Below are 12,763 nucleotides of genomic sequence, written 5' to 3' on the forward strand. Positions count from 1 at the left end.
TTGCAAATTGATGGAGAGAGCTGACTTCTGGGCAGCGTCCAGTCCTGGCTGAAGACCAGAAACATGGTCTCGTGTGTTCACATGTCCTCTTTGTCCTTGAGGAGCGCATTAAAGCTTTTGTCAGATAGGTTCTGCTCAGTTCTGGTTAAACGCAGTTTGTTCCTCGGTGTTTCTTCTTTCATGCTGCTGTAAAAGAGGGTTTCTCTGCTCCTTGTCCGGAGTGGTCATCTGTGTGCGTGGAGGCGTCGGTCTCATGCTTCACTGGGCCCTCTGGCTGCCTGGATCGGCTTTACCGGGACTCAGGTTCCAGGTCTGGTGCCATTTCATTTGCGGGCGTGGGTCCTTTTCCTCCTCGCCCAGCCTCCGCGGCTTCATTCGTCTGATGGCAGCGGCCGGCCTCTGCCACGCCGGTGGATGGCCATGGAGGCCGTGGCCGCCTTGCCTTTGCCCGGCCTTACAGAAGTGCCCCTGTTCCCATTAGTAAGAGGTTGGCTTGAGTTCCAACGTATGTGTGTGAGTTAAGTCTCGTTAGGAAGTGTTGTCTCCAGCTCCCTGCGGTGTTTGTCATCGTGGGTGCGATCCTCTGTGGTTCTTCTCTTCAGGTCTGCCATTATGTGTGGTGAATTCACGCATTTCCTCCTTCTGACTCATCCTCAGATTCCTGGAATAAATCCCACTGAGTCATAGCGTAGTTTATTTTCTTAATGTGGTGTCGGATTCTGTGTGCTAACGTTTTGTGTAATATTTTTGCCTTAATATTCGTAAGGGATAAGGTTTGCCTCGTACTCGCTCATTTTTCAGACTGGAGCCGTATGCAGATCCGTACTACGACTATGAAAGTGAGCGCTTCTGGCGCGGCGGGCAGTACGAGAACTTCCGGGTGCAGTACACGGAGACGGAGCCGTACCCCAATTACCGGGTGAGTGTGACGGTCGTGCACGTCTCCCTGCGCCGGTCCCTTTCTTAAGATTGCCCTCTTTTTCACCTGTGGGACTTTATACGGCTTTAGTAGCATGGGCAGAGCGTACCAATTTCAGGTCCCGACCGCCTGCTCGTGGAGAAACAGTTCGGATCCACGGGTTAAATTGGTGGTGGTTTCCTTTAGTTGATCTGTGCCGTTGCTCTGGGTTTCTTAAAAACTAGGTTTGCCGACTGGATTATTGATACAGCTCTGCATGGGACTGTGTTCTGCCCTCCTGAGTGTTTACTCCTTCAGGTTCCCTAGCGGTACCATTTCTAACTATGCTGTCCTCACCCATGTCCTCACCCACTTTAGTGACCCCCCCCCCCCCCCCCGGCCCCCAGCCGTGCCTTGCTGGCCTGGAGGGTGGGCCCGGGCTGTGGGGGTACAGGTGCGGCCTGCCAGGCAGGGTCTCCCTCAAGGCAGAAGTGACTTGTCGGAGCCGCTCTCCACCGCCTCTGTCCCCCACCACGCCCGAGGCTGCGGCCGGTGGCAGGGCAGGGGCGCACTTTGTTACCTCACAGGCCACTTGAAACCCAAAACCCGTGTCCGTGCTGTGATTTGGGCTTTGTCCCGTCTTAACTTTGAACACTGGAGCAGATGGATGGAGGAGACCTGAGCGATAGTTCCGATAGGCGCTCGAGGCCTGTGCCTCGGAAAGCAGGGGCCGTGCCCCGCGCTGTCCCCGCCCCTGGAAGGGGCGACTGGCGGACCGGTAGCGGTGCCTGGAGGACGACCTGGGGAACAGAGCCGGCGCGGGAGGTGGCCCCCGCGGCCTCCCCGCCGCCCGCGTTCTGCCGGCCGCCGCCCAGCGCGTGTCTTTGGCTTCAGGACCGGGAGCGCGAGCGCGAGCGCGAGAACCGGCAGCGGGAGCGCGAGCGGGAGCGCGAGCGGGACCGCGAGCGGGAGCGCCGGCAGCGGGAGCGCGAGCGCGAGCGGGAGCGGGAGCGCGACAAGGAGCGGCAGCGGAGGAAGGAGGAGTGGGAGAGAGAGCGAGCCAAGCGCGACGAGAAGGATCGCCAGCACCGAGACCGCGACCGCGAGAAGGAGCGCGAGAAGGAGAAGGAGAAGCCGAAGCCCCGCTCCCCGCAGCCGCCCAGGTAGGTCGTGGGTCCCTGGGCTCTGGGAGGCCTGCCCCCCCCCCCACCCCCCTGTGGGGTCCCGGGAGAGGAGGGGGCGCGCCCGCCGGCCAGCCCCAGAATCCTCGCTGGAGAAAGGTCGGTGTGTCGGGATGAGTGGATGCCGGCCCGTCCCGGAACGTGCGTGTCCCGGCGGGATCGCACCCCAGCGCACCCCGTCACCACCCTGTGTCGCGAAAGCTCTGAATTCCCGGTCGCGCCGCTTTGGCACGGGCCAGGGAGGTGGCTCCGGCGGCCAGAGCACCGGGCCTCGAGCCCCCCGCCGTGGAGGGCCGGCCTCCCTCTCGCTCGTCCTCCGTCTTCCGGGTGGTGGCTGTGGTTTTGTGCCGGTCGCGGGAGCTGCCGGGGTGGTGGCCGGGCGGGCAGTGAGGACGTGCCCTTCCGGTTCAGGGTCCGCGCGTGCGTGTTTGAGGACCAGGGCGGACACGTGGTCCTCAGGAGAAGATCCCGGAGCTGGAGGGGACTTTGTGTCTGTGTTGACAGCCTAACGGGAGGGAATCCACACACCCCGCAGTGCCTGTGTTTAAAGTGTACAAGGGGGGGGCGCCTGGGTGGCGCAGTCGGTTAAGCGTCCGACTTCAGCCAGGTCACGATCTCGCGGTCCGTGAGTCCGAGCCCCGCGTCGGGCTCTGTGCTGACGGCTCGGAGCCTGGAGCCTGTTTCAGATTCTGTGTCTCCCTCTCTCTGACCCTCCCCCGTTCATGCTCTGTCTCTGTCTCAAAAATAAATAAATGTTAAAAAAAAAAAAAAAAAATTGGGGCGCCTGGGTGGCACAGTCGGTTAAGCGTCCGACTTCAGCCAGGTCACGATCTCGCGGTCCGTGAGTTCGAGCCCCGAGTCAGGCTCTGGGCCGATGGCTCGGAGCCTGGAGCCTGTTTCCGATTCTGTGTCTCCCTCTCTTCTCTGCCCCTCCCCCGTTCATGCTCTGTCTCTCTCTGTCCCAAAAATAAATTAAAAAAAAAAATAAATAAAATAAAGTGTACAGAATATTGTAAGCTTGCAGAATATTCAGAACGGTGGCCCCGCCACAACTTTAAGGCCCTTTTGTGGCCCAAAAAGAAACCTCATGCCCATCAACAGTCACCCCTCGTTATCACCAAACGCCCCCCGGCTCCTGGCAGACACGGGTGTGCTTATTCTGGACATAGAGCGTGCAGTCTCTTGTGACTGGCTCCTTCCGTCCAGCGTGATCTCTGAAGCACATCCGCAGTGTGGCCGTGTCCATGCCTCTGCGGCCGAAGACGATGCCGTTGTGGGGAACACGGACAACATTGCGTTTACCCGTCCTGTCCTGTCAGGGCACCTTTCAGTCGTTTCTCCCTTTGTCTGTCATGAACACGAGCATCGTGTGCAAGCGTTTTTGCAGAAGTGGTTTTCATTTCCCTCGAGTATACGCCTAGGAGTGCAGTTGCTGGGTCACGTGATAGCTGTGTTCAGCCTTCTGGGGAGTTTCTGGAATCTTCCAGAGTGGCTGCACCATGGTACATTCCCATCGGAAACGTGTGAGGGTTCTACTTTTCTCCACATTATCTGCTTTTGCCCATTTTTTTTTTATCGCAGCCATCCACTGGGTGTGAAATGATAGCTCATCGCAGCTTGGTTTACGTTTTCTGGTAACTAATGACCTCTTTTAGTCATTGAAAGCCATTTTAGTCATGAAAACGCTGGGCCTCTTTTCATGTGCTTCTTGGTATATGCTCTTGGGAGAAATGTCTATCCAGATTTTTTGCCCATCTTTTAATTAGGCCGTCTTACTGAGTTGTAGGAGTTCCTCACGTTCTAGGTACAGACCCCTTGTCAGACACCTGACTTGCACGTGTGCTCCCCCGTTGTGCAGTTGGTGGTTTTGCTTTCTTGATGACATCAGCCTTTTTCTTAATTTATTTTATTTTATTTTTTTAGCGGGAGCCTTGTATTTTCTATTTTTTCCAGTTTTACCGAACTATAGTTGACATGTAACATTGTATACGCTTAAAGTATACAATGTGATGACTGGGTACGTGCACCTGTTGCAGAACTGTTGCCACAGTGAAGTTGGTTAACAGCAATATTGTTTCACATAATTCCCTCACATGTGTGGTGAGAACATCCCAGAACTGTCTCGCATCTCAGGTACACGGGTACACGATACGGTATTTCAACCGCGGGCCCACCGTGGTACCCTAGATCCCCAGCACCGACTCGTCTCACGACTGGAAATTTGTACCACGTGACCAACATCTTGCCGTTTCCTCCACGCCCTTCTCCTGTCTGTTTCTAGATGTTTGGCTCTTTTCGATTCTCCGTGTAAGTTAGGAATATACAGTAAGAAGTCTTTTTTTGCCTGACTTCACCAAGCGTAGTTTCTCAGGGTCCGTCCACGTTCTCACAAATGGCAGGATGTCCCTCTTTCTCGCGGCTGAATCACCGTCCATGGTATGGCTCCTCCACACCTTCTTCATCTGCCCGTGGACGCTCAGCTGGTTTCCGTGTCCTCCCTTCGAGAAGGAAGCTGCGGTGAACACGGGAGTGTGGACGTCTCTTCTGTTTGCGTTTCGTTTGGATGTTTACCCAGAAGTGGTTGCTGGATCACGTGGTAGTTCTGTGTTCAGTTTTTTGAGGACCCTCCATACTGTTTTCCACAGCGGCTACACCCGTTTGCATTCCCACCAACAGTGCACGAGGGGTCCCTTTCCCCACCCTCACTGACACTTGTTCCCAGTTGTGTTTTTGATGACAGCCTTTTAAGAGGTGGGACCTGATCCCTCATTTTGGGTTTGATTTGCAGTTGCCTGGTGATGAGTGATGTTGAGCGCCTTCTCACGTTCCTGTTGGCCATCTGGATGTCTTCTTTTGGACAATGTCTAGCCAGGCAATTGCCCATTTTTAAATTGGATTGTTTGTTTTTTGCCATTGAGTTGTAGGAGTTCTTTACATGTTTTGGATATTAATCCCTCACCTGATAAATGGCTTGCAAGTATTTTTTTCGCGCTCTTGTAGGCTGTCCTTTCACTTTGTTGATGATTTACTTTGCTTTGTGGAAGCTTTTTAGCCAGTGTGGTCCCACTGTTTATATTTGGTCTTGTTGCCTGTGGTGTGGGTGAGACTCGCATCGAGGAGCTTTATTGTCGTGTTTCCAACTGGGAGCTTCTGGATTTCGCGTCTTTAATCCATTTGGAATTATTTTTGTGTGCAGTGTAAGACAGGGGTCCACTTCTTTCTGTATATGGCTGTCCGGTTTTTCCAGCATGGTTTATTGAAGAGACCATCTTTTCTCCTTTGTGTGTTCTTACCTCCTTTGTTGTAATTGACCATATATGCATGGATTGACTTCTGGGCTCTCCATTCTGTCCCATTGATCTGTGTCTGGTGTTTGTTTGTTTGTCTGCCTTAAGTGGTCTCTGTGCCCATCGTGGGGCTTGAACTCATGACCCCGATTGCACACTCCACCGTCTGAGCCAGCCAGCGGCCCTGATACGTGTCTCTTGTTATGCCAATACCATACAGTTTTGGTTACTAAAGCTTTGTGATACAGTTCGAAATCAGGAAGCGAGATTCTTGATCCAGCTTTGTTATTGTTCAAGATTGCTTTGGCTATTTGGGGTCTTTTGTGGTTCCATACAGTTGTTTTTTTCTATTCCTGGTGAACACTGCCCTTGGAGTTTTGATAGGGATTCCAGTCTGTACTTGGCTTTGGGTGGTGTGGACTTTTCTTCTGCATCCTTGCGATCCGTGAACGCGGAATAGATTTCCATTAATTGTGGAGTCTTCGATTTCTTTCATGGGTTTCATACAATTGTCAGGATACAGTGCTTTCACCTCCTTGGCTACATTTATTCCTAAGTATTTTATTTTTGATGCAGTTGTAAATGGGATTGTTTTCTTTGTTGTTGTTGTTGTTCACGTTGTTACTGTATAAAAATGCAACAGATTTTTGTATGTTGAATTTGTGTCCTTTATACCGAATTCATTTACTGGTGACAGTTCCTTGGTGGGGGAAGCTGAGCTCTTCTTGTAGATCTCGTCCCCTGTGTCAGCGCGGCTGTGTTTCTGACAACGAGCATCAGGACCGTAGTCTTTGGTTTCACGGTCAACTCTGGCCGCAGCAGGACAGTCCGTGTGAGCACCAGCCTTGACTGTTCCCATCCTCCAGATGGCGATGAATTGCCCTCACTAAATTTGCTGTATTTTTTCATACTTTCCTAACATTGGGCAAAGCGATGTTTCGACAGAACGTTCAGAGTGAATCACACGCCCTAGATGCAGAAACAGTTCATTCTCTGGAAGACCGCTTTGACGGATCTTTATGTTGCCGAAACGGCCGTTTACCTCACCGTGAAATTCATCACTTCATTTGAAGTGCAAAGCTTGATTTTGATCTTCCTGCTCTCGGTCCCTGGAAACCCCTCTGCTCACACCACCGCTGCACTCTTCGTCCAGCCTGGGCCCTGGCCACCCTCCGCCCCTGCTGGGCCCCCGGCGTCTCTGGGACTCTCCTCCGATGTGGCTGCTCAGAGGGGCCTCCTCACCCACCCCTGTCTTCGCTCCCTGCTTGGTAGATCCTCACGGCTGTCGTCGCTCCCCGATGTCACATTGTTCTGTTCACATGTCTGTTAGCCTGTGCTGCCTTCTAAAGTGGGATCCCCAGGGGGGCACCGTGGCAGCAGGTCCCGTCTCAGAGCCCGGCACGGAGCTGGAGCCCGCAGACCCTCGATGGTGCTGTGGAGTTGTTCTGGATTCGGTAGCAGCCTGCATTTTGCCCCGTCTGCCGCCGTGAGTGTTGTAAGGTGGACAAAATCATAGGCTGAGTTCTGCAGAGAGGACTAATTCAGTCTGCTTTCCAGATTCGTGAAACGGCTGTTTTCGTGCACATCCACATCCCTGGTCTTAGAAGGAGAAACACAAGAAGGACGGACAGATGATGTCTAGGATGTATGGACTCCCAGATCACATCAGCAAGTCCGTTCTCGTGGTTTGCTGGTTTATGAGCGAATTCGCTCATATTTACTCTAATGACCAACCGCCTCCCTCCACTCCCTCCATTGACACGTCCTGCTCGTCTCCAGGAAGCCAGGTAGCTCTTCCAAGTTGGAGGTCTGTTCTTCCGGCACAGGGACCCTTTTATACCCGAGAGCGTGCTTTTAGAGAGAGTCCGTGGGAGAACAGCTGCACCGGCGGCTGTGTCTGTCTGTGCTTGTGACTGACTCCTGGGACAGACGCCCGCCTGCCACTCATTCCTGGTCCCAGTGCTGCCCGACCCCTGCAGAGGAGGTGCCCACGCGAGTCCAGCGAGACTGCGCTAACAGCAGTGCTGTGTGCAGGCGTGGCCCCCGGGCGCCAGACGCCTGTGCAGAACAGCCTCACATACAGCCTGCGTTTGCACAGCCCAGGATCGTCAGGTGAGGGCCGGGGTCAGTGAGAACACGGCTGAGCCCGCAGGGCGGGTTCAGGAGGCGCGACTGAGTGGCTTCTTCCTAAAAGGAGGTGCAGCTTCCTCACCGGACCAGGCAGGCGTGCCCTCTACTTGTTTCTGCCCGGTTTGCTCCCGTCTGTTGGGCTCACGGTCCCCCCCTTTTCTTGCCTGGACTCTCACTTTCGCTCCTGCGGACCGTCCCCCACAGGACTTCTGCTGACGGCAGGGACACGTGCACCCTGTCCCTTGGTTAGGATTCAGCCTGTCTCACTGGTGCCGGGGAGTCTTGCACCCCGTCTTTGATCACTCTGGCTGGAACCCTGCTGGCCCTGCGACCGGCCCGAAGGGCTAGGGTTTCACCAGAGCAGGATTTCCAACCCAGCCCTCCTATTTCCTTTTCCTGTGACCAGCCAGAGCCGGTGTGACTGCTTCTTCGGGAGGAAGCTGAATTTCCCTGCGGTAGTATGTTTGTGCGATCTCCCTGTCGTCGAAGAGTTTGTTTACTTAGCCCAGGACGGCTTGGGGATTTTACAGCAGCAGCTGGACAGAAAGGGTTCTTTCTCCTCGCCTGAAATAGGAGACAGACACGGTCACGTTCAGAGAGTCCGGTGGGAAGCTCTCGTCTGTGCAACCAGGGGGGCCGTGTGCCGGAGCGGATGCGGCACCGCCCTGGTCCTCGCAGAGCCCGGTGGACGTGACGGGGGTAGGCGATGAACTCGGTGCGCTGGTGGCTCTCCCGTCTTGTCTGCAGCCGGCGCGGGCGCTTTAAACCCAGAGCCCCCGCCACCCAGCAGAGGGCACGGGCACGCAGCGCGGCGGAGCGAGCTGTGGGTGAGAGCTGGCAGTGGCGCTCCGGGCTCCCGGTTTCTTCCCCCTGCCCGTCCCGAGCTGGTCTGCTCTGACACGGCACCTGGTGAGCTGTCGGGGCTTCTTGCCAGCTTTACGCTGGGCCTCGCAGGCTAGACGCGGTGTCACTGTGTGCGCAGATGTGTCCCTCTCCATTTAGCTTGGCCTTCTGTAACTGTGCCTTTTGGGGTCCCTGGCCGCTCCTGCATCTGGGCTATTTATAGACTAGACTGGAACCTCGTAAGCAGTCGTATGGGACGCCTCTATGTAAATAGAGGGAAACCCCTTTTGTGAAACCTTCTAATCTTCGCAGCCCAGCCAGTGGGTGTGCTCTGGGCGGGGCTGAGGCGGGTCACGAGGATGTGCTTTGGCACAGGCAGATTCAGGCCATCCCAGATACAAATAGCAGCTGACATCTTCCTGGAGGGATTGCCCAGACCGCCTGTTACCGCGAGAGCTGCGCACGGTTGAGGTGTGGTGCCCCTTGGGGTGACATGGCACACTCCTCGTTTCCTGGGAGGGAACCTGCCCGCCTCTCCGCGTTCCCCGAAGCCCACGCTCTCCTCAGAGGGGTCCTTGGCGTCTCGGGGTGCGAGAGGCCTGTGCGCGGCCCGTCAGTGTCCGGTCAGAGGCACATCGGGGGGGGGGGGTCTGTGAGCCCCCCACAGAGGCCTGCTCTGGACTCGCCCCGGCCCGGAGCAGCTGGCTTGCGGCCGGGCCCCCGCCCTGCGTGTGTCTGAGCAGCTCAGGTTGCCCCTTTATTCGCAAAAACCACACGCTGGGTTTCCCTCCGCTTTTGGGGACGCTCCGCTCCCGCCCGGCCAGCGCCCGTGCCCATCTGCCCGGCCTCCCGCCGCCCGGCCTCTGCCGCTGCGGTGTCTCCCCACCTTCCACGGCCTCCGTGGCACACTCTGTCGGGTTCGTGAATTCGAACATGACAAGTCGTGGCCTGAGTGTGCCGACGACCACACCCGGACAACCTGGCCTCCCGCTCCGCTCCCAGCCGTGTGACGTTTCATGCTCCGAGACCAGCCCGGCGTCGCAGATTCCTCCGAGCTGGTTCCCCGGCACTTAGGCTCAGCTCCGAAACCGTCCTCGGTCTTGTCTCCGGGCAAGGCGCTCCCCTGGGGGTTTCCGAACCCTCATGTCCCCGTTCTGGTCTCGGCGCTCGTCCGTCCTGGGCACGGCTGAATTGCTCGGCTCTGAGAAGGTCACGTCCGGGGTATCTTGGAGGAGAAGCGCATCCTGGTTTTTAGCTTCTTGACTACCCACCCCCCTGAGTCATCCAGGACTTGCTCAGCTATTTGCTGAGTACGAAAAGGCAGATGATATGTCATGCTCTCAGGTGTGTGTGGATGTCTGGCGTGGGTGGGAGTTGGGGAGGTACGGACGGACGCGGGTGCGGCCGTGACACGGGAGAGGCGCTGGGGAGCCGCCTCGGGCATCGCTGTCTGCCCGCTTTGTCCTCTGCTCCCCCAGAAGTTCATGTCGGGGCACACAGGGCTTGTGTGTCCCTGGGTTTACTTGTCCCCGATGAGGTTCGAGTGTGTTTTCAGAGGTGGAGGGTGAACGTGACATCACCGTAGGCCCTTCCGTCTCTCCTCCCCTGGAAGACCGGGAATGCAGCGGCCTGTGCTGCAGCATCCGGCAGGTCCTGTGCGGGCACCGCGCTGGGGGCACGGGCGGGGAGGGGGATGGGGAGCAGGCTCCCTTGCAGGCGGGCGTCCCGGAGGGAGGGAGCCCCTGCCCGGGCCAGCGCCCTCCCAGAAGCACATGGACCGCCGGGGGTGGCTTCCGCCCGGCGTTGAGGAGGGTGATCACGGCGCAGGCTTCCCACATAAGGCCCCACAGAGGCTCCGGGAGCACAGGTGTGCTGAACGTCTCCCGCGGAAGGTACCGTGACCTTCCCAGACAGGAGTGTGAACAAGTTAGGTGACTTGCGGTTCCCTTTTCCCGGATCCTTATTAGAGACTTAGCCCTTTGATTTTAGAAGAACACCTTTCTGCTTTCACCTTGTTCCGCTTTGGAGCCCACGCTTGGCAGCCGCTCAGCTCGGAGTTTCCAGACACCGTTCCGTCACCCTCTTACGTCACCGCCACCTCACACCCCTGTGGCCCGTGTGAGACATGAGGCGTGTCAGGTGTCGACCCGGGCCCCTGTGTCGTGTTGTGTTCTGACGTGGGCATTGGCAGTCCTGGTACGGCTGACCTTTGCTCCTTGGAGCGTCTCCCGAGGCCTTGAACAAAGACTCTGTACCCGGAAGACAAGCTTGTGTTGTAGCTGTGCTGGGAAGGCCACTTCCTCGGCGGAGGGACAGGAGCCTGGCTTCCCCTCTCCCTTGGGAAGGCTTTATGCAAATTCCACGCGCGTTCCTGACTTGGGCCTGGCCTCCCCAGTCACCTGCTGACTTCGCTGTTCCTGTTCCTGGGCTGAGTCGCAAGCCTGGGGGGGGCGGGGGGGGGGGCGGGGCAGTTCCGCGCTGCTTTCTGTCTCCACGAGGTCCTTTGTTTTCCAGGCCACGCGCGCTCTCTCTTCCGGGGTGTCGGCACTCTCTGAAAGGGGCTTCATCCTCAGGGGCCTGGCCTCTCTCTGAGAGCACAGGAGCCACCATGGGCCCCGTGTCAGGGGCGCTGCTGCCCAGGGTTTCAGAGCCGGCTGCCCGGGCTCTGCCCCCTTACTGACTGGGTTGTGTTGGACTCCTCTGCCCGCCCTGTGCTGCCCACCGCAGCCCAGAGCTCGGGGCCCCTTCCTCCTCTGAGGCCCCATGAGAGGTGAGAGCAGGGCACTGATAAAGACTCCGAGAGTGTGTGCAGGTCCGTATAGCAGACCGCTCTCTCTGCAGGAGTGGAAAAATCTTTAGTACTTGGGGTTTCTCTGTAACAAATGTGAAACGTTACGGCGTAGGAACGTTTGGAAAACCTTACAAAGAATAGAGGAAACGGTGAAGAAGAAAAGACAGTGGACCAGGTGGCTGCTGTCACCCCTAGCCACACGTGCCCACCCGCATGGGAGTCTGGGGATGCCTCGTCTGCCCTCTGCCGGCCGTCCCCAGTGTCCTGTGCACGTCTCCCAGTGGGACTTCCTGTGAGCTCTTCATCGGGTGTTCCTTCGGTCATTTTCCCAAAAACACTTGCCATCAAAACTGATGGTTCCAGGTTTGTGTCCAGGCCTCAGACCCTTTCTTCCCGGTCTGGGTCCCCAAGTCCGCGGCCCCTCTCAGCAGTGTCTGACGTGGGGGGGTCTGCAGAAGGGACCCCTGGCTCAGCGTGCCCCCCAAACTGCTCCATTCTTGCACCACCTGCACGGCTTTCTGTGTCCAGGTCCCACATGTGCTCCTTACGTTTTTTGATGTTTTCACTTTTTAAGCTTAAATACGTCTAAAAAGGAAACTTTACATCATTTCCGTAAAGCAGGCCAGATCATTTGTCCTAGTGAGTCACTATAGAAATAAAGTCAGAAGTAAAAATGGTTGTTTGTGTACTAGTTAATTAAAACCAGGACCCCCATTTGCCACAGTTTGGGGATCCCTGGTTTCATGGGGTCACTACCAGGCATCCAGCCCTTCAGAAGCAAGGCCCCCGCAGCGCCCCCAGGCCCCGTTCCAGCACTGTTGAAGGGCAGCTCATTGTGAAGCCCATAGTGTCACCCCAGTGTGAGTGAAAGGGTGTCCCCGGCGAGAAACACTGACTCTAAAAGAGGACGGGAGTCTGCTTTGGCCTCCGCTCGGTGACCTCAGTGCTGTGATGGGGACAGATCAGTGTTCTGTCCTTTCTCTGCTCACTGCAGCAGGGGCCCTCGGTGCAGTCACGGCAGCGTCGCAGGCCTGTCCCTTTTTCGGCCGCTTTGCTGCCCCTGGTAGACGGGCCGCAAACCGGCCAAGCTGGGCCGTTCGATGACTCGTGGAAACCCGGTGACCAAGGTGTTTTGTTTCCCGTTGCATTTGTAGAATGAGAGCAGCACGGGCCGTGGAACGATGATGGCAGCCGGGGCAGCCGGGGCAGCCGGGGCAGGCTGCAATCGACAGGTGTTTGCTTCTTCCCGGGATTACTTTCCTCGGAGGACACGCTGGCGAGCTTATGTGGCATTGTCTCTCGGGGTTTGGGGCCAACAAAACAGGGATTTTATGCTTCAATTTAGTGTGTCCTTAGGGCAGTTTTAAATGTTGGTTTTCGCTTCTGCTGCGGGATCCTTCGCAAGTAGCAGACCTGAAACTCGCTGGTGGTTCTGCAGATGTCGGCAGGTGACGGTTTTTATGTATCGTGATGTGAGATGCTGGATGCTGGTCACGGCAAAGCCAAGTGGAACCGAGAGGCTCAGGTGCTGGTGGTGGAGAATCCGCAGCAGCTGAAACTCTGCCCAGAAAAGGCAGGACGTCTTATGAAGAGAACGGCCCCCACGAGGGAAGGCCTGGGTGAATGGCAAGAT

At 56.7% G+C, this 12,763-nt stretch overlaps 1 protein-coding gene across 3 annotated transcripts in view; it reads left to right on the top strand.

Moving 5' to 3' along the window:
- Window positions 1–12,763, top strand: part of ZC3H18 (zinc finger CCCH-type containing 18) — a 61,317-nt gene that overhangs the window by 36,540 nt on the left and 12,014 nt on the right. For all 3 annotated transcript variants that reach the window (XM_058708762.1, XM_058708763.1, XM_058708764.1), the window contains 2 exons: window positions 802–919; window positions 1,793–2,061. In XM_058708762.1, coding sequence (XP_058564745.1) covers window positions 802–919; window positions 1,793–2,061 — 387 coding nt within the window. The remainder of the gene's footprint in view (window positions 1–801; window positions 920–1,792; window positions 2,062–12,763) is intronic.

This window comes from Neofelis nebulosa, chromosome 17 (genome assembly GCF_028018385.1).
Source record: "Neofelis nebulosa isolate mNeoNeb1 chromosome 17, mNeoNeb1.pri, whole genome shotgun sequence".
Taxonomy (NCBI): Eukaryota; Metazoa; Chordata; class Mammalia; order Carnivora; family Felidae; genus Neofelis; species Neofelis nebulosa.